This window comes from Ambystoma mexicanum, chromosome 1q (genome assembly GCF_040938575.1).
Source record: "Ambystoma mexicanum isolate Mex_15411 chromosome 1q, UKY_AmexF1_1, whole genome shotgun sequence".
Lineage (NCBI taxonomy): Eukaryota > Metazoa > Chordata > Amphibia > Caudata > Ambystomatidae > Ambystoma > Ambystoma mexicanum.
The window spans coordinates 578,566,586-578,588,782 of NC_090922.1; the positions used below are offsets into that span (position 1 = coordinate 578,566,586).

Below are 22,197 nucleotides of genomic sequence, written 5' to 3' on the forward strand. Positions count from 1 at the left end.
AGCAGATGCTATGCAGAGGGAGGAGAATTCTGAGAAGGATGGCTACTCCAGGGGTCCTTCTAAAGAAGCTCTATAGAGAATGAGGGACATGGTCTTAGGTTTATGAATCATTTAGATTGTGCACCCCTCAAGCTATCGGCAAAAGAGCTGACTTTCTTAGCATGTAAACTGAGGGCATCCTGGTGCCATCATAGTGTGTAGTCCTCTAGTAACTGGGCCTTGTGTAAAGCACACTGGCAACCCCTGTATGAAATCAGTTTTTCACACTTTTATTGGCCCATTCTGAACATTGCTGGACTAAAGATTTCGTCTGATTCCTGTAGGGGGTTTAGAGGAGAACATCCAGTGACTTGGTAGCCATTCAGTTATAGATTTGCAGAAACTCTTCTTGAATTCTACTTTTACTTCTAACTGCAGCATTAGAAAAAGTCCATTTGCATTCACAGCCCTCCTGTATAAGCGCAACAAAAAGGACAATGTTGTGAGCTGATGTCTTGGCTGACTCTTCCTGCCTTCTGGCTGTCGTATGGCTATCCTAACAAGTGTAAACATTGCATCTTTTGTTGGGTAATGGTTTTTACCAAGCTCCTTCTACCCTGGCTTCACCTTTCTGCCCGCCTGGTGTCTTTAACGTATAATTGGTTTAAGGGTAGGTGGTGTGGTCTGGGACTTAACCCTTGCAATGCTAGAGTTATATGTGGTGGCGCTTTGGGGCAGAGGAGTCTTTGCAAGCACCCCTAGCATCTGATGCAGAAGTTGCATGCATATGTTCTACTCAAGGATCAAGCTATCTGATGCTGTGAAATGAAGCTTGGTGCAAAATGTGCAATAGCCATTGGCAAGTGACAATTGTCTCTTAGCAAGTAATACCTGGTGTGCAGTGTAGAATTGAGGTGGCAACTGGCTGGCGAGTAGCTTGCAACTTGAATTGTCTACCCCATAAAGGATTTGCTTCAGGACCCCAGCCCTGCCTCCCCAGGCATAAAAATATACGTTTACCATCACCCCTTCAACAACCTGAGTTCTCCACACATCACACCATTTCTCACTTGCCTGGAGTCCATTATCCCAAACCAATCGCTTGGGGTGAGTGCAGAATCCGAGAACTGCTCCAAGTCTAAGGAAAAAGTACTTGCTCTAGCCTGTCCATGCCCCCCACCCCTTGAGCAATGATATACTGAAGTGTCCATGTGCACTTGGTGTGGGAGTAATATGCAGAGTCAATTCCGCCTTGCTCTTACGTGCTGCGTTTTGTCCCGAAAGCCCAGGCAATTATCCTCTGGTTGTTCAGTGGAAGTGGTGTTTCTGAATGTGCTGATCCACCTCCTTTATCTGGTGATGCCTCTCGGTGCAGGCAAAGATGCCCCTCATCTAAGGGGAGGATGAGTTGGTTGGTATGGCAGAACATTTATTTTTGAAATTCGAGGTGGGGCGTTTTGCTGCTGTGGTTATTTATTTTGTGTTAAAAATATTGGGGGTGAAGATGCTTATTCTGTACTGGTATTGCACCCATCACCACTAACCTGTTGCTTGTGTTCCCTTCCTAGACGCCTTTGACAATGAGCTAATCGTGCAGACGCTGCGGGAAATCATGGAGGGGAAGACGGTGCAGATTCCAGTCTATGACTTCGTCACTCACTCTCGGTAATGAGCGCCTGTTCACTTAACCACCCAGCCAGCCATTCTGCCATGCACTTGCAACGGTTTATCCATGTGTACAATCTTGACCTCCCATTGACTCTACGCAAACTGTTAGCCACCCTGGCACTCTCCGAGGGAACAATTTTGATCAGTAAGGCGACGCACCATTTTAACTACCTAGATGGTGTTATGGTGGGGTGTGGGGGTGCAGTAGATGTCGGTGAGAACCTTGCTAATCTAGGTTCGTTAATGTTGGTAGCCGCCTCAGACGTGTGAGGCCTTACTGTTGACGTCTATTTCACTGAATTCCTCCAAGAAGTAACGGGCGCAACACACTCGTGAAATGACCTTTTTTTATATGCATCTCGTCCCCCGCCCCTTCACCTCATTGTAATAAGGTTGACGTGTCCCACACACCCTCTTATTCCTTGTAGTTACCCCAGCCTCTCTAAGGTTGCCATCCCTTCCCTTCATTAATACTTCACCCAGCCCACTACCCCTCAGTTTATCTGGCCCTGCCCTGCTCCCCTTTAAAAGTTCAGGTTTACAGTTTGCATACGTGTGGAGACTTTTTATTGCCATGCCCCCCACCCCCCCAAGAGTAAGTTTGCTTCAAACCATTCCTTAAAACCCGGTCTCCTCGCCAGATTAAACGAATGGTCTACTAGCTGAGGGGTGAGCGGTGCCCCTCACGTGGGTGCTGCCAAGTGTTGTCTGAGGGCTGACAGTAGGCCTCTGGTAGGGAAGTTCTGTAACATTCGTTCAGCTGCACCTGCTGACGCAAACAAATTTGGCAGTTGTCGAGGAAAAGAGGATATCCGCAGCGCTTCTTTTGAGGAGGGAGGGGGGGAGGGACTGTAGGATAACTGTAAAATGTCAACAGACCTGTTCTTTATTAATACTGGATTTCACAACGCTTATAGTGTGGCTGAAGCCCATAACTCAAGATGAGGAATCTTCATGTAGTTAGTTTCTAGCATTGGACATAATTTGGGGCCTGCAGGATTATCAATTGGAGCCCGTGGCTTCACCTTTGGTACCCCTCGCACTACACTTTAAACCCTCTGGTTGGAGTTCACCAGGGACTAAAATCGGAGATTGCACTGGAAGCTTTGTTTGTCTGTACACTTTCTACCAGAGGAGAACATCGAGGATGTAAACAACCTGAAGAGATCAATCGCATGGGTTTACATGCATAACTTTTTTTGCAGACTCTTAGAATATTTCGTTGGATAGTTTTAGTATGGGTTCTTATTCCCCCATTGCTGCTTAAGTTGGGGGTTTTGCTGAGCTAATGCCTCTCCATGCATTGAATGTGTTACCCCCACATGTCGGAGATCCAATGCTCCTTTATGCAGCCCACACTTGTGAATTGCCTCTAGGCGCTTGTAAATAACAGTCCCTTGCTTGGTCAATGGGAGTTATGTTTTTTTAAAATTTATTTTTTAAGTTTGAGGCAGTTGATACTCAAGATGCATCTTTAATGTTTGCATTTCATAAACGCATGGGAATGTGAGGCTGTGCCTTTTTATATAAGAGGAATATGTTTTTGCTGGTGTGCAATGGTAGTACTGGAGCATTAGAGGATCGGTTTAGAATATGCTGCCAGCACCTGAAGCTGTACCTTAAATAGGATGCCTATACTTCAGATATGGGCATTATCTGGCACAGTGTTTGGACTACAACATTTGAGGCTGCCCTCCGCATTTAATGAAACATTTGGACACCTGATTCTGTTCTTTGTATATCCCAGTTCTAGACTGTTCATATTTCACTAATCAGCAATTAGTAATGCGTGGCTGTACTGGCATATGCAAGTAGGGCCCCTCTGGTGGGTCTGTACCCAGCATATCCTGATTGCGTCCGTGTCCTATTGCAGCAACCCCCTAGCTAAACTAGTGCTGGACATTAGAATAACTGTCTTCTACAGTATTGTTTCCCCTGAAAGCTTACTGTAGTTTTTAAAATATAGGGAATCAGGGGGCATGTCGTACCGCATCCTGTAATATCTGGGTCAAGTCATGCGACGCCAACTGTCCCATTATATCATTCTGCTACCTGCAGTGCTTTTTGGAAAGCGCGTCCCTGTCCGAGTACTTAACGGGTTGTATTTATCGCAGTTTCAGACCCGTCTGTTTGTAAAGCGATGGCCATGTTGAAGGTATCTCCAAAGATGCAGCCACGGGACTTTGTAGGGTAGGTAATTCCATTCACGGTAGGCAAGTTCCACCGTTTGGCTTGCGGTCATTTGAGCTGCTATCCATTGGGATGCTTGGTGATCTAGGGCACCCTGGGCGCTACGTATTAGTTGAATAGGTGTTAAAGTTCTGAGACCTCTGAGGTTTGGTTTCAGTTTGGGAGCTGTCGTCTGGTAGCCTTGGTGGGAAGAGCAGATATCTTTGCAGTGGCAGTCACTGCAATGGGCACGTCCCACTTGAGGTTGCCTGTAGTTTAGGTTCTGCGGATGAGAAGGCTTCTTGAACGTTTATTGATGTATGGGAGGAGACCAGCTACAGTCTCCCTCCCCACCTTTAATATCCAGACCCATCTACATTGCGGCTAAATGTGTTAACCAAAATTAAATTTGGTGTATTGGGCTTAGTTTAAATATTCTGTAATCTAGTGGAATACCTTTTTTACATTGCATTAGTTGCTGTGTATGGAGATAAAGACCGGGCTACAGGGTTGGATCCTGTATGCTGTAATGTGTATTTCTGTACATGGCTCTGGACTGCTGTAGTACCCGGCAGAGAAGAAACCTGTGCTCCTACCGGTGCATTGAGCCCCTGGATGCAATCACCCTGCATACTTCAAATTTGGCTAGTAGCATACGTAGGCATCCAGACATGTTTGACATGGAGCTTTGAATGGGGTGGTAGTAGTAAAGTTGTTCTACGCCTGTGGTGAGTAAGAACTTGACATGGTGTGGTCTGGTGAATCAAGTGTAGAGATTAGTTGGTTGGTAGAGATGTGGGTTCTTGCTAAACGTCTAGGCGTTGAAGCAGCCCTAGGACTGAGTGGTAGCAGACTCTTCTATCATAACTCCAAGAATATTGGAGTGTCCCTGAGGAACAGTGCTAAAATAATAGCAGGCAAAGTGAAGGAAAGCAACAGGTACAGTGCAAGCCTGGCCATGCCACCTGCTGAAATTAGTGAAGGGGGTTATCAAGAACTTGTGCAAATTGAAAAACTCAATGTGTACTCCTTCCCGAAGGAGGTATGGGGAATGTAAAAACTCAGTTGTAAGTTAATAATGCAAAGGCCTTGGTTTTCTTACATACGACTGGGTAACGCCTTGTGTTCTGTGATGTGGAAGTGAGTAGCATGTGGGGGGGGGGGGGGGTCGGTGGTTGGCCCACATTTTCTGGGTCCACCATACAGATGTGGGTGGAGGCACTGAATTATTTATCACTTACAACGAAATGTCTGCTGTACAGTAGTGTGGGGGAGAAGGGCAAGGGGCAGTTTAGAAGACTGGGGCTCACAAATAATTTCGGACTGCTACGAGCACGGCCCTCCAGTCCTTTGTGCGTCCCCTCCAGCAGATTCTCGCAACAAAGACCAATCTAGGGCATGGTATAGTCCCTGATCTCCTCTTCTGACATTACTGCCTGAGATTGGAAACTCTCTGCTGTTTTGTGGAGTGCAAGCTACTTGGTGGGAGAGTGAAGTGGTACCCAGAGCATCTGTGCATGGTTTCGGAAGATCTAAGGGGGTGGTGTCACGTCTTGGGCTCTGGCATGGTTTAGGGACAAGGAGGTGCGTGTGTCTTTGAACTCCATAGAACCCCCACGCCAATCAGTTTTATGGCTCCAGGGCTGCAGATGTGAAGTAGGGATGGACCACCTGCAATGTTCTATTGTGACCTCTTCCACATTAAATTTGTGAATTATCTTTGGGGGATGTGATGCAACATTGTAGGTGAGGTATCGATGACTAAGCTCAATAGGGTTCATAATTGAATTTCTGGATTTAAACAGCCTCACAGTATCCCTCCCTCCAGCTTGGAATACTTTTCCATACCTTCCAAGTTCCTACCATAGTCTACCAGCAAACACCTAATGATGGAACATTCCAGGAGAAGGTAAAGGATGGAAGTAGGAGGGGGGTGCGGGGGGAGATCGACCTAAGAGCATCATAACGCAATTTAGCAATGCAGTGTTTTCTCAGGTAATCTGTGAAACCCCTCCCGGCTGCGGAACATTCAGCTCCAACTAAGCAATGAGCACTAAAGGCATGTGCATAGTGGTGCCCATGCCATAACCCATCACTGAAACCATTGTGACATGCCAGGACACTGGTATCAGTGATGCTTCTTGGAAAGTTGAGTGCATGCAACTGTAGGGATGTCTTGGGTTGGGGAGCGGTAGGCATTGGTGGGTGGAGGCAGGGATTGCCTAAGGCAGACCAATAGGGCAGCAGTGAGCAACCTGTGACATGCCAGGTGTTTTTGGCCTAGGACAATCATGATCGCTCACCAATGACTATGCTGGTCAGCATTTTTGTAGTTTTTGGCCTAAACCTCTTGCCATGGCAGCCCCCCCCCCCCCCCCCCCCGGGCAGAACATGGGCAGACTAGCTGTCAGTCACCAGTAGTCTCTTTCCAGCAGTCTGCATCATGTGTTCAAACATCCATTGCCTAGCAGCAGTCTAGCAGAGAAATTCTGTGGTGGTTACCAGGCAACACTGCATGGTTCTGTTCATAAAGGCAACTGTACAAATACGTATGCAGTAGAGGGGTGATCAGTTTGACTCGCATTCGGGACAGATTGGGGTGTCAAATTGAACACTGAAAATATGTTCTTTGCCATTTTCTGTTTCAGGAAAGCTGAGAGTATCACAGTGTACCCCGCAGACGTGGTGCTGTTTGAGGGCATCTTGGCTTTTTATATGCAGGACATCCGTGACATGTTCCAGATGAAGCTGTTTGTGGACACTGATGCAGACACCAGGCTCTCCCGCAGAGGTGTGTCCTGTTCACTTGCAGCATAAGACATGTTTAATAGTGCTATGCATCTACGCTGGTGACACGGGTGGAAGCTTCAGGAGCACCAAATGGAAAGTTGGGTCATCCAGCCTGTAGACTTCTATTGCATGTAGGGCAACAGCAACATGACTCGTTGCCTCCTTGCTTCCTCTGTTTATGCCTAGCCTGGCAAACTTGTCCGATGCGCTCCCGCTCCCAGTCCTTGTCATTTGCACCCTTTTGATTCTACCTGGCTAGCATGCACATGATTCTGAAATTCCAAAACACAGATGATGGGCGGTAAAGTGTCGGACCGTAGTTTGGAGTTACAGGAGCTGAACGAGCTACACATCCCATTGTAATACTTAGCCTGACTTGATCACTTGTATTGCTGTGGCTCGAAGTGTGGCACTGGAAGGGGCCTGCAGCCGTGGGTGCTTTCGTGATCACTTATCACAAAGGCGTGGTTCCTTTTCCGGGTTTGCTCTTTAACTTGCTGCATAGCAGTAAACTCTGCCCTATTGCAGGGCTCTGTTGCCCCAGTGTGTACAGACGTTCTGCCAAAATGTGGTCCCATGGAAGGGGAAATCCTGGTGTGACATATGGTTTGAGGCTAGATACTTTCACTTTTTGGTCAGCCGCTGCCATAAATGTTATGTTACTTTGGATTTATATAGCGCCTTATGTATCATGCAAATGCCACACCAGCTGCACACATCCGGTGCACCCACGCACCTTATGACTCTCTATCAACTTGAACTACGGTTCTCAAAGCACTGGTAGGTTGCACGCCCTCGAGAACCGTAGTTCAAGTCGGTAGAGAGTCATAGTGCATGGGTGCACCGATGTGTCCAGCTGGTGTGGCATTTGCATGATAGCTGCTTCTTAGCGGTAGGTGTGATGGTTGGGAGGTCAGGAATGTGTTCATTCTGGTGGGTTGATACCCAGAGTTGATTTCTGGCTGCATTCGGCCTGAGGAGACTTAGGCTGGCGGTGTGTGCTTAGGACGTTGAGGATTAAGAGGCAGGTGTTCGTATGAGAACAGCTATACTGAATGTGTCGTAGTATCGCTGTGTTCTAGTTGCGTGGTGGTGTATAGGAGATAGTAAGCGTGGTAGTGTGATATGGTAGATTTCATTGAGGCAGTGCCATCACTTCCGTCCGTTCCATCCACTCCATCTGTTCTGTCCGTCCCGTGTAGTCCATGTGTTCCATGTACTCAATTCGTTCTTCCTACTGCCAGTTCCACTCCATCCGAAACATCACTCGACCCGATCCATTCCATCCGCTCGAAACACTGTCCTTTCCGTCCACTCTGTCCTTTCCATCCGTTGCTTTCATCAGTTCCATCCACTCCACCCACTCCATCCTTTCTGTCCTTTCTATTCTGTCCATCTTTTGCTTCCATCAGTTGCATCCACTCCATCTTTTCCATCCGCTCCATCTTCTGTCACCCATTGCACCCGTTTTATTCGTTTCATCCATTTCATTTCTTTGATCCATTTTATTCCATTCTGTTTAGATTCTGTTTTAATTTACCTTGGCATTTTAGCTTTTGTTTATCATGATCAGGTCTCGATGCTTTTTCAACCTTGAGGTACTGTTTATTGTTGCTGTTATACTGTTTGTTTGGTTTTCTTTTTTTTTGGGAAGAGCCACGTTTTCAGTAATTTGCAGAAAGACATGAGGTCTTCGGTGAGTCGGATGTGGGGGTGGAAGCGAGTTCCATAGAGCTGGGGCGAGGGCTGGGAATGATCCACCTAACCAAGTTAGTTTTTGGTATCACTAGGAGTCGGGCAAAGTTTTATCTTGGAGTGCGTGGTGGATGGTAGATGTTTAGTTTGTCCTGAAGATATTATTGTCCGGTTTTATGCATTGCTCGGTGAGAGATGCATAAGGTTTTGAAGGTCACCCTTCTGCCAACCGGGAGCCAGTGCAGAGTTTTGAGAGCTGGGGAGGTGTGATCTCTTGGGCCAAGTGCTAGTAGCAGTTTGGCTGCGGCATTTTGTGCTCTTTGTAATTGGAGGTACGCATGAACTCTGAGGTAGAGGGGGTTAGCATAGTCCAGTATTGACATTACAATTGATTGGACTGCAGAGAGTCTGTTGGGAAAGGAGAGGTATGGAAAAATGTGCTTAAGACTTTTGAGGTGGTAGTGGCAGGACTTAGAGATGTTGTTGAATTGGTGCGAGAGGGTTAGGTCAGAGTCGAGAGTGCATCCAAGGTTTTTACTGAAGTTGACGGGGAATTGCCCATGGCAGATGGCCAGGGTAGGGTGTGCGGAAGAAGTTTGGTGTTGCCCCATACCTTGATTTCAGTTTTGGAGGTGTTTAACAGGAGGTGGTTTGTAGTCATCCATTGATCGATGTCAAGGGGGCAGGCAGGCAGGTCAGTCAGGTTTGCAGTTGGGATTTGAATTAAAGAGTTTTAGGATTAGTTGGGTGCCATCAGCGTAGTTGTAGCACAGGATATTGTGCGGATTATTTGTGGGAGGATGCCATAGAGTTTGAACAGGAGGGCTTATGGGTACGCTCCTTGTGGAACTCCGGTAATGACTGGTCAGGCGGGGGAAGCATAGGAGGAGAGTAGGGTTATTTGGTTCCTATTGTGAGGAATGATATCCATTTGAGTTTCCATGGAGTCCTAGGGAGTGAAGGTGGTTGAGGAGGATTGAGTGGTTGATTGTGTCAAAGGTGGCGGATAGGTTGAGGGATTAGTGCAGCGCACCCCGCAGAGTATGCATTGTTTTTAAGGTCATCCCAGATTGAGGTTAGGGTGGCTTTGGGTACGGGTCTGGGTCTGAAACCTGATTGAGCGGGGCCTAGGATATTGTTGGCTTCGACAAAGGCATTTAGTTGGGAGTAGGCGGTTTGGTCAATGAGTTTAGCAAGGAACCTGGTGTTAGAGATGGCGATAGTCGAGGGAAGGTTTTTTAAAGAATTTTGACATGAGTGGTTTTGAATGCGTCGTGAATAATTCCTGAGGGAGTCATTTATGATGGTTTTTGTGTTCTCCTGCGCAGGTAGATGCAAATATTTCTTTGAGGGTTGTGGCTGGGCGGGGGGGGGGGTCTAGCGGGGCGCTGGATGGTTTGCTGGCAGAGGGAAGTTTGAGAAATTGGACAGTTGATGGTGTAGTCGTGAGGGTGGCGGTTGCAGGTGGTGGGGGTAGGGTGGGTTGATTGTGTGGTGGGTGGAGGAGGGACATTTTGTTGGTTAGAGAATTTGTTCTTTCGAGAGAAGTGGTATAGAAGTGGGGGGGGGGATTTGGAGTTGTAGTGGGCTTTTTTTGCTTTCCGGATTTCGGCTTTGTAGTGGCCAAGGTGGATCTGCTCAGGGGGGTTTGTCTTTGCGCCATTTGCGTTCGAGGGATTTATATAGTTTTGCGGTCTTCAGTTCTGGTGTAAACCATCTAGGAAAAAGGCCATGGCAAACTGATGGTTTGCGAGAGGGGTTGAGTGGGATTAATGAGGTATTGAGCCATGAGTCAGGTGTCGGAGGTTAGGTGTTCATTGGGTGGGCAGGTAGGGGGAGGAGACTGACGAAGTGTCAGCTAGGTCGGGAAGGATTTTTAGCTTCTTCCTGCAGTTGCGTCAATTTGGGGGTTCTGGTTCAGGTACAAGGAACAGTGTGGGTGAAAGACAATGAAGTTATCCGACCAGATGATGATCGAGGGAGGGGGTGGAGTTGGATGTATCTGGTCGTGGGAGCTGAAGATGGCATCAAGGTTGTCCTTTATAGTGAGTTGGCCTGTTTGTGTGGGTATGAAGGTTAATCGCGTCTAGGCAATCTACCAGAGTGGGTCATGGGGTTGGTGGAGATATCGAGCCAGATATTGTAATCTCCTAGAAGGGTGGGATGGTTTAATTGGATGGTGGCGATCGAGTCGCAGAGGTTGTTTGAATTGTCTGTCGTAGCCTGGAGGTCTGTAGATGATTGGGAAGCTGTCGGAGAAGGACGAGGGGAGGGTTAGTTTTACGAGAGGCGATTCGCAGAAGGGATGGGTGGCTGGTTGTCGATGATTGAGCCGGAGAAGTGTGACTTGAAGGTGATTGCTAGTCCTCCTCTAGAGGGTCGGTTTAGTGGGATTAGGGAGTACAGTACAAAGTATTTCTCCACACTTCAAAAACTGCGCCACACTATAGTATTCCTGCAGAAGGATTATTTATTATATTGCCCTTTGGATAACACGTGTTTCGACACACAAGTGTCCTTTTCAAATCAGGGCTAATGATAACAGTTATTTCACAATTAATTCACAAATTCAAGTGTGTAAAAAGAAATAAAGAAAATAAAAAGGAAAATAATATGTGGACACATGAAAACAAACATTACATTATTGATATTGGTGTTGATCAATCACAAAGTACAGGAGGGGCAGAAGGGTAGGAGGTTTGAGGTAAATGAAGAAAAGAAAATACAATACAAAGAGGAAAAAAATGCAAAGAGAAACAGAGTATTAATGAATATGTCACTATCAAAAATACAAGTCAAATAAGATATTATCAATCCTTAGAATGAAAGATAAGGTTTGATTTACACCCATGGTTGGCTTACCTATGTTCCCATAACATATAGTTCCAATTAGTTGACGCACAATATCCCAGGTTGAATCCCCCTATACAAAATCAGGTCAAAAAATCTCGGATTAGGTAATACATTCATGCAGTGATACATATATGTATCACTACTTAAGATGCATTGATTTAGCAAACTGCAGCATTGTTAGTGTGATCAAGTTTTAAGTGTGAGCAATGATAGACAAGGGCACGATTGAATCTCAACTGATTCCTATTCGAGCTTACGTGGATAATGCTACTGGTACACGGAAATAATAACAATAATACTTCTGGGCGAACATTGGTGCCGTGGTGCTAATATTACAACTTATAGCATCATTGTTGGAACAACAAGTATCCGTGACTGATGTTTGTTTTAAAATTAGACGAGCTACGCGTCAGTTAAACTCCACGTGTTGCTAAATCAATATGCAAAAAATGCATGGCGGGCGTTCTGGTACACTAATAGTCTTAGTGACGATCCAGCGTAAATGCCGTGGTGTTGGTCAGTGGCTGAGAATCTACTCCGTCAACTGTACCAAGGCTTACCTGCAGAGCGCATAAAAATGTCCTGCCGTCTGTTGCGAGAAAGCAGGCTCACTTCCTGAGTTTACATGGGTTGTCGTAGCAACCCAGTCCTACTATTTCGATGGATGTCCCATTCTGTGTATGTGCAAGGAAGATGGACGCCATGTTTGAAGTACAATACTCGTATCAATATTCATTACAGTCCGGAAACAGACTGCAGGTTTCCATGGGTTTAAGAATTATAATTTGATTTAAAGTTTATAAGGGATAACGAAACAAAATTCTCAAATCTAGCCATTCCATTATTATTTACAATTGGTACGCGATAAATTACCCTGCATAATAAAGTAGGTGGTGCTAACCAGAAGTACACTTTATAAAGTGGGGCAAAAACCACGTTGTGAGACATAAATGGTTGCAATTGTAATTCAAGGACCAAATCGCCTATGACAAGTATAGTCCAGCGTATATAAGCAATCAGTGCGTTTGTGATACATGTACAAACAGGCATGGAGTGACATTGGGATTCCTCTTATTCATTGGACATCATTTTCAGAGAAAGTACGCCATCTCATGATCTTGATTCAAGCCAAATTCCGTTGCTCTAAATTTGCAAATGAGGCGGGCTTCCATCTGGCGAAGGAGAATTTCTCTATTCCCACCTCTCGCCCAGAGAAGCCTGTTGAAGCCCGATGAACCTTAAATTCATTTTGTCATCTAATTGATGCTTTGTATGCCAATGTAGTGCAAGTGGCAATGTGGCATCCGGTTTGCTCATGGCATAGACATGTTCCCGTATTCTGAACCTGAGTTCTCGTATGGTACTTCCAATATATATGCGTTCACATGTGCATATGATAGCATAAATTATGTATTTACTGCGACAATTTATAGTGTCCTTAATGGAGATACTTATTCCTCTTGTATCCGAGAAAGTCTTGGTATTGGGGTGTGCTAGTTTGCACATGCCACATGATCCGCACTTTCTGAATCCTGATGGTAAGCTTGGTAACCATTGTTCTGGTTGCTGTTAGTAGTTTAGGGAGTAGCGATGGGCTAAGGCTTGTTCTCAAAGTTCTGGCTTTAGTGAAAATTAAATTTGGTTTGTCATCAATGATGTCTTTAAGGTGTTCGTCTAGTTTGAGCAAATGCCAATTTTTATTCAATATTCTAATTTCAAAATTGTTGTCAGGAAAAAGTGGTAACGAAGCTCACTTTATTTTGTTCCTCTCTTGATTTATTAGGGATTTTAGGTGTAAGGGTTGCATCCCTATTCATTGCATTTACTTTTTTATGTATGCCACATCTATACAATTTTTGTTGTAGCCTTGTTGGTGAAATCTGTTTTTCAATAGATCACATTCCTGTAGAAAATCAATTGTATTCGTACAGTTTCTCCTGGCTCTTGTAAGTTCTCCCTTTGGTATGTTGCTTATTACTGATTTTTGATGACAACTAGTTGCGAACAAGTTTGAATTGGCCTCAGTCGGGTTCCGAAAGGTTTTGGTCCAAAGTTTGCCGTCCATGATATATATATATTGTTAGATCTAATAAATCTATACTGGTAGTACTTGATGGTCCTGTAAAACAAATCCCTTCTTCATTGGTATTCAGACGATCTTGAAATTCAGTTAATTCTGTATCGTTACCATTCCAAATTAATAGAATGTCATCAATGAATCTGGTCCACATCACAATCTTGTCTCGTTCATTTAAGTCTGTGTAAACATATTCATCCTCGAATTTACTCATGAAGAGATTTGCAAGAGCCGGTGCATATTTAACGCCCATGGCTACTCCCTGTTTCTGCTTGCAGTATCTTTTATCAAACAGAAAAATGTTATTTTCCAAAGTTGTTGTCAACATTTCTTTTAGCATAGTTACATGATGGTAGTGTGATGCAGTTTCCCCACGAAAAATATACTCCATGGTTGCAATAGCTGCCTCATGCTTGATCGAAGTATACAGGGCTCGGACATCCCAGGTAACAAGTTTGTAGGTGTCCTTCCAATGTAAAGTTTGAAGTGTCTTAATAACATCAGTGGAGGCTTTGCAGAAGGCTCTGATTTCAGGTACGCGTGGGCTTAGTATATTGTCAATGAATTCACTTATTTTCTCTGTGACCCAACCAATACCACTGACGATTGGTCTCCCTTCCGGAATCTTGGTGAATGTCTTGTGCACTTTAGGTAGGAAGTAAATGGTTGGGACTACGGGGTTTGAGACAGATATATATATATATATATATATATATATATGCACTTTCGTCTTCAGTGATTAGGCCTTTCCTTTCCGAAACCTGGATCTGCTCCATAATCTGTTTCTGGATCTCTCTTGTAGGGTTAGTTCGAAGTTCTTCATAGCAATGGGGGGGGTTTGTAAATGATTCTCACCCATCTTAATATAATCTGTACGATCCATGATAATAATTTTGCCCCTTTATCAGCTTCCTTGATGACTATGGACTGATTCATTTGTAGATTTTTTTTTTTTTTTTTTTTTTTTAGGGCTTGGTTCTCTTCTGAGGTTAAATTGTAATTTTTAGTCTTTATTCCTTGCCTTGTTCTTGCGTTCAAAGAGGTTGATATCCACTTGAACCACTTTGTGAAAGGCATCAATCATATTGTCTTGTGCAAATTGTGGTGTAAATTCGGATTTCATTTTCAATTGTTTTGTAGAAATGCCAATCGGTTGTATTCTTAAATCATGTTGATGCAGCTCCAAGTCTTTTTCTTCAAGAGTTCGTAAGAGATGAATGTTCTCAATATCCTGTATGGACAATATACTAGGTACTGGTCTCTCCTGTCTTGGTTGGTATTGCTGAACTTGGGTTGCAAAGAACTTCTTTAGTTTCAATTTTCTTGTAAATTTAAATGGATCAATTTGTGTTTGTATATGATTGTATCTGTACGTTGGGGCAAAGGAAAGGCCCTTGTTGAGTAATTTCGTCCATCGACAGCTCTTTAGATGAGATATTCATCACAAGGTCATTGTCGGTTGTGTTCCTGTGGCTAACCGAGCCCTGCCTCTTGTCAAACGTCTGATGTTCTAGAGCGTCTGGATTTCCGCTGTCTTGTAAACCCCCCCCCCCCCCCGTACAGCAAGTTGGGGGGGGGGGGGGGAGGGAGAGGGGGGTTGGTTAATGGAGTTTTCTGAAAACGGACTTGCTTGGTATTAGGTAGTCTACTGCCCTTTTTAAAACGTCTAATCTGGTTAAGGAAACCTGATCCTTCAGTGTTGCATTCTGCTTCCCTTGATTCCTCTATCAGTCTCTGAATCGACATCAGAGCTAACTGGTGAGGTGTTGGGTGTGCTTTCTTTAGATGTTGGTTTGGATAATTTGTTATATTTTTCTTGAAAAGTATATACTTTGTCTTCGCGATAGTCACGTTCGTCTCTGTAGAATTTACGTACTTTGCGTATCTTAATCTCATCTTGGTACTCATTAAGAATTTCATGCATTTTGTTAGTTATTTTCCTTGGTTGCTTCCAATGCTTGTCTCCTTTATTTCTTTTGTAATGACATCTATTTGTTCTTTAGCACGTTTTTGTTCTCTTGTAGCGTGTTCAATAAGTATTTCAAGCATTTTGGTGGAACTTACGTTTACATTTTTTTCCCTGTCCTCCGCTAAATCTTTATCTTCGTCTTTTGAGAAATCAGGGAAGATCAGTATCCTAAGGCCTCGAGGTATGAATCCGTTTTCTAAGTATTTCTTCAAAGAAATAATTTCCCAAAACGTATCAATTTCTTTTCGTGAAATTCTTTCTAATTTAATAAACTTATACCGTAGGTCTTCTCTTCGAGGTACAGAGGAAGAGAATCCATGCGTGGTGTCCCCTCTTTGGGGAAAAAAGGTTTGTGGCGTCTTTTTCCCGATTGAGAATATATTGAGCCATACCGTGAATTTTTCGGCAGCACAGAGTTGGTCACTTGAAGACACTGCCCCTCCTGTACTTTCTGTGATTGATCAACACCAATATCAATAATGTAATGTTTGTTTTCATGTGTACACATATTTTCCTTTTTATTTTCTTCATTTCTTTTTACACACTTGATTTGTGAATTGTGAAATAACAGTGTTATCATTAGCCCTGATTTGAAAAGGACACGTGTGTCGAAACACGTGTTATCCAAAGGGCAATATAATAAATAATCCTTATGCAGGAATACTATAGTGTGGCGCAGTTTTTGAAGTGTGGAGAAATACTTTGTACTGTATTTCCAAGGGGTCGGGGTCAAAGCCCCTTACTTGCCCGACACCAACAGCGACACTGAATTGTATATCTATCACGGCGCATGGGAACTGTGTAGTTGGTACGGATCAAAAACCCCCGGGATTAGGGAGTAGTTTGGGGGAAAGGCTTCATTGGCGATAGGGGCAAAGTCGTCAGAGAACCAGGTTTCTGTGATAGACACAGCATCTTTGACCTCCTCTCAGACAAACCAGACAGTCTGTTTTTTGCTACGGATCGGGTATTAAAAAGGATGCATCTTACTTCGGTACAGAAGGAAGATGTGGGAGGTGCAGAGGCGGAGGATGGGAGTGGGGGGGAGAACAGTGAGTTGGATGGGTGGAGGGGGGATGCTGGGAGAGGGTGGAAACTGGGGAGAGACAGAGGGGGGATGGTGGTCAATGGGAAGAGTAAGCGTTCGTCGAGGTGGTGGGTGCACGGGGAGGTTGGATGGGTTTGGGTCGGGAGTTTGTTGTGGTTGGTGAGAATTCAAGGGAGAGGGGTTTCAGGCAAGGTGAGGCGGGGGGAGGGTGGTGATGATCGAGATTGGGAGACTGCGGTGGTGGATCGAGATAGGAGTGCTGCTACTGTTCTTGCCAGGGCGAGACGTGCAGTTTTCAGGGAGGGGGAAAGAATGGGGTCGGAGGAGGCAGTTGGTAGGAGTTGATTAGAGGAAAGGCAGGTGGGCGGTTGTGGGGCTGGGTGTATTTGGAAGGCTAGGCGGGCCGTTAGTAGGTAGAGCGGGGGGTGTAGGTATGGTGATAGTGGTCAGGTGGGTGGAGGTAGGTATTGCAGGCATAGATAAAAGATAATATATAGGACACAGTAACAGATGTCTACCGTGGGCTAATCGTATGGTCTATTTATTTTTCTCTGGAAGAGTGGGGTTAGAGGGGAGGGGTCTTTTATACTTGTGATTGTTTTGCATTTATATAGCGCACTATATATCATTGGTATGACCGCAAAGCGCTGGTCGGTTGAATACCATTGGGGACCGCAGTCCAGGTCAGTAGAGGGGGGGTTAGTGTCGTAGGGTGCGTCTATGCAGCTGATGTAATCGCTTGATGGTAGCTGCATCTTTGCTTTAGGTGTGGTGGTGCAGATGTCAGTAACATGTGTGGACACCCAGACTGTGGTCTGGCTGCGTTACGCCTGTAGGACGCTTATGTGAGCAGCTAGGCCGGTTTGTCATGGGATATAGCTGCGTATTGAGGTTTTTATGGGATGGTGCTCGTATGGGAGCAGCTAGGCCGAATTTATCGAGGGGTATAGCTGTGCTCTGAGTGGTGTAGAGTAAGCGTAGCGATATTATGATAGTTCATCCACAAAGCTCATATACTTTGTGGATGGGCGAAAGGGTCACGTAGACAGGGTTGGGCTTATAGCGACAGGACCGGGGGTGGTTGGGGGTGGGGGGAGGGCGTGAGGGCGTGAGGGCAAGAGGGATACATGGTGACATCATGGGAACAGGGAGGCAGGGTAGACAGCAAGACACGGTCACAGTGGGCATACAGCAACATCACGGGGACTGGAGGGGAGGGCAATACAGAGGGGTACATGGCGACATTATGGGGGCTGGATACAGGTGACACATGGGAGGGGGGAAGGGCGCAGCAACGCTACAGAACTAGACTAGTTGTTGGGAATTGGGAAGAGATTTGATCGAAGATGTGACTGGTTGGAAGGATTTATCGTGCTTGTAACTGCTTTCTGTTTATTTCCCCATCCCATGCAGTTTTGAGAGACATCAATGAGAGGGCCAGAGACCTGGAACACATTCTCAACCAGTACATCACGTTTGTGAAGCCAGCCTTTGAAGAATTTTGCTTACCGGTGAGTCGCAACAGCTAGGATGTGGTTTCAGACAATGCGTACTGCAATAGTGGTGGAGTAAGTGACCAGGCTTCTGCCGGTGAATGTAAACCCATCTGTTATTGCATAACTTGGATTTGCCGCTGCTCTTCAAATTCTGTAGATGTGAAGAACATCTTAACTCTGAGCCGTCTCCATTGCTCATCCTATGAGATCACCTCGCATGTATCATGACAGTGGTATAGGTCACCTACACTAGCCCCTTTGTGTAGTGGCAATACCATTGCAAGGCTAAAGTACCCAGCACCCTTACTGTGCATTTACAAAGAGAATGCTGTGATCATTTCAGCTTTCACTTTCTTGTCCCTGCCCTAAGAGAACCCAAAAGAGTCCCTAAAGTTTCCCCTAGGAGACTCTGTAGGAGGAACTCATTTCACCTCTTGCGTTTGTCAAAGAATCCAGTGCTCGCAATAACCTTGCAACTTAACAGTTTGTTTTGCAAGTTCAGATATCTGCCCACAGTTTGGGCATCAAAATGTTTGCCTCCTTCCCTGTACCAATGTTCCAAAGGCAATAGGGCCCTCCCCCACCTCATAGTTGCCACTTTTCAATGTTTATTTTTTTGCTGATACGGATGCTCGGGGGGGGGGGTGGGATGGTCAGCGCCACTCGATGTAGAATCCATGGTGGGTTGTATCCATGATCAAACGAGGAGGCAGCCAAAATTCCGGAGGTCTTGGATAACTACTTTCTGCCATAGTGTTGATTATCGATATGACCTAAATCTTATTGTGATCCTCTTCCTATTGATTTATTTCATAATCAGCCTAGGAGCATTACGTAGAAGGGTTGTGCAATGACTAGAAGTTTTCGGACTTGGAAATGTTGGTTTCCTTTTTTTAATCACAAGGCCCACCGGAGCCAAGGCTTAGTCTACAAATGAAGGGGAATGACCCAGTAAAGGCAGTTTCAAGGATGGAATAATATGAAAGAGGGGTGGGGGGCGCATATCACTGGTGTTAAACGCCTGGATTGGTTTCCATAAATTATAGTTATAACTTGGTTTTAAGGAGTCACTGACTCGAACAATGTCCAAGAAAAACCGCCAACAGCAAAGTTGGAAGCCTAGTGTTAGGAAGTCCTTTTAGCCTCCTGGTTAATTCTATGATTTAACAAACGAATGTTCCAAACCTAGGCCAACAAGTTCACAAAACCTATTCTGTAAATGTCCAGAACTAGTCTATGAACATGCCCCATCCCCTTTTGGCCTGCCCATCGGCTCGACTCTTTAACATCACATCCCGGGCAAAGCCCAGGGTGAAGTCTGGTTGCTGCTGTCTGCAGCTTTACTTACCACTACACGGTTGCTCACTACTGTGGTTCTCTTTCTTGGTTCTTTTCTTCTACTACCCATCTGCGTTGCCTGATCATCTGGACTTGAGCCTCTGAATATGCTCGTCCCCTGCAGCTGCCTGGTGATACCTGTTTAGCTGGCATAGTGTACCCCTCAATCTTTCTTGTTTTCTTTTTCTTATCTCCCTATGCCATCTACTCCTCTGTATGCCCATACGAATAGTTCTTCTCGTAATCTCTCACACCTATATTGTGGCTTTATGGAGCTGTCGCCCCCTTAGTGATAAAGACCACTCTTGTGACTGGGCAGAAGATAGTGAAGCGGGTATTTCAGTATTAAACAGCCAGTCTTCCATATCCCTATCCTTCACATGGCGGTGGGGTTGGTATTCGGTCTTCTGTCCCTATTTAAGCTCATGCTCAGCCTGATGTATCACTAATGCTCCTTTTCTTGTTCCTATCTTCGTGTTATCTTTCGCCCGCCAGACCCTTTTTTTTTTTTGTGATCTTCAATCCTTCTTTCCACTCTTCTGCCGTCCTAGGTCCTTCCATTTCTTTTGGGTGACTTTTAATCTTTGTTTCTTCACCCATGCTGCTGTTCCGCTTGTCCATTCGTCACTCCTATTCCCTTCTACAAATTCCACCACCACCTTTTTATATCTTGGTCTTCTTTTGATCTCATTTGTTCTATTTCTACTTCGACCTTGGCCAGTGCTCTATTCTAATGGTCACTTTCTCCTTTCTTTTTCTCTTACACATTCTCTCCCATTGTATCAATGTTCAACTATCTTTTACTGTTCTCTTGGATCTTTTTGATCTCATTCTTCTGTGGCGATTTACTCTTCCTGCTAGTTTCAATTTGTATCCTTTTTTTGCTTCTATTCTGTCAGATACTTTCACTCATTCGTCTTTAGTCCATCCAATCTTATTCTCTTCAGGGTTACCCACTTTTCTGTGAGGCCGAATGGTGGTGGTGAAAGTCCGGCTCAGCAGCTGACTTGTCTTCCTTATCTATATTTCATTCTACCTATGACTCTCTTGGCTACGAAACAGCAGTGTATTCGGTCTTTTTGCTTCACATCCTCTCTTCTAAATTCTCCTTCATACCCGAATCCTTCGTCTTTTTCTCCCCTTTCTGCATCGGATTTTGCTAACTACTTTCATTCAGATTTCTTCTTGACTGTTTCCCTTTTACCAACTTGCGGGCTCATCCCACCTCTTCTCCTGGTGACGCTCTTCCGGCTTCTCCTGCTCTATTCTTCTTAACTTATCTTGCTGCTCTTTTAAATATCTCTTCTGCTACTGTTCCATTTTAGCATGCCTCCATACTTCCTATCTTAAAAAAAATAAAACCTACCCTTGACTCTTTGCTTTCTAATTTTCATCGTAGATCTCTTCCCTTTCTAAGCTCCTAGGGCGTATTTATCTTCAAATTTCTTCTTTCATTAGTTCATGTTCTTTTCTGTCTGCATTCAGGCTCCGTCACTCTACGGAAACTGCATGTCTATGAAGAATAATGAGCAGACAGAAGAGAATTGGTGACAAACGCTCTTGTTCTTGATCTCTATGCTGCTTTTGATAAGGTTGAGCGCACTATCTTTCGATGGATTGTGTCCGCCTACATATTCCTCATCTATGATGGTAATGGTACCTATATCCAGCTTCAGCTGCCCTGTGCGTTGATGCGGTCGACTCGAGGGCCTCTGTCTTGAGGATGTAATCTAAGTTATATATGGAACACTCGGCACCCTTTGGCTTCTGTTCAGTTTTCCGAGTAAGCTATTGCTTTGTTAACTACGGTGCGATTCGTATTACTTCGAAATTGTGAACAATGTCTTCATCTTCGGGCTCTGACAACACCCAAAGACAGAGTTTAAGAAATGCTAAGACTGTGGTGCTAAAATGTCGCGACTGACCCACATTGGGTGCGCTTGTGGTGTCTTGGTGTGGAGCACAAGACCTCGACCTGTCGGTCGTATCTATCGAGGACCGGAAAAGTTCTGAAGGAGTGTAAAGGGAAATTGACGGCATGTAGACTCCCCAAAAAAATCCCCTTCGACTACCCCATTGAAAAAAACATTCCTCCGAAGCGAGAGATGACTCTACATGATGAGAGAACTAAAAGGTCTAGGTCGTGGAGTGGCTCTCACCCCTCCGTCGTCTAGAAAATCCAAGATCATAAAGAGCCTCCTTCCTCTTCCGACTCTTCAGAGAGGAGTATATCGTGCTTATTAAGGCCTCTGCTCCAGCTCAATGGGAATGATTCAGGCAGATACAATTTCCGAGTCATAATCCCTCGAAGCAAGTAGGCCATGCTCCTACCATGCCTTCTGAAGCCGGTAAGGAAAGGGCTCTAGCCAGATCCCTTGAGCCTGGGACAAAGGCCAGATTGTCATTGAGCGCCATCGGCCTAGACACGATTAAGTCATCGAAGACAGCCATGGATAAATTCCACAGACCAGTCTCCCAACGCCCAAGACTTGATCAGCATCTGGCTTGAAACCATTGAAGCCATAGGCGCCTTTACCAAACTTTCAAAAATCCTTTAAACCATTGGCAAGAAAGGATATTTTTAAATCTCACGTCGCCTTATGAAGACAATGAGCCTTCAGATGACAATCACTCACTTTTGGATTGCAATATGGCACACTTAATGTTCCTGATGGTTTTATTCTGGAGGAATCTAGGTTGCAGGACCTGCGTGATAATTTACAAACAGCCAGTGGGGTGGACGCCTCACCAGAATTGGGAATTTGACGAGCCAGACCCAGAGGATCATGCAGATGCCCCTTACAGGCAATTAATGACCATGGTCCCTGATTTTATGCGATGGAGCAGACCTGCCTTCCCATTCGAACTGGATGACTGGATATCCTGGACAAAGGTCCTCAAAGGGAGCCAATCCTCCCTTTTTTCATGTCTCTCTACAAAAGTGAGTAAGTGCAAACTGGCAAGCACTGAATCCAGTCCGGAAGTCAGATTTGACGAATGTAGGCTGTAGTGACACCGGCTATTTGTCTAAACATCCTACCCCAGAAAGCTTAGTAGTGCAAGCGGCAACCACGAACTCCAAGCATGCTGCTTGTGTGACCGTTCCACCGTATCG

At 45.0% G+C, this 22,197-nt stretch overlaps 1 protein-coding gene across 1 annotated transcript in view; it reads left to right on the forward strand.

Moving 5' to 3' along the window:
- UCK2 (uridine-cytidine kinase 2) overlaps positions 1-22,197 on the forward strand; it is a 177,173-nt gene that overhangs the window by 133,112 nt on the left and 21,864 nt on the right. The window contains exons 3-5 of the mRNA XM_069641078.1: positions 1,548-1,644; positions 6,465-6,607; positions 17,662-17,759. Coding sequence (XP_069497179.1) covers positions 1,548-1,644; positions 6,465-6,607; positions 17,662-17,759 — 338 coding nt within the window. The remainder of the gene's footprint in view (positions 1-1,547; positions 1,645-6,464; positions 6,608-17,661; positions 17,760-22,197) is intronic.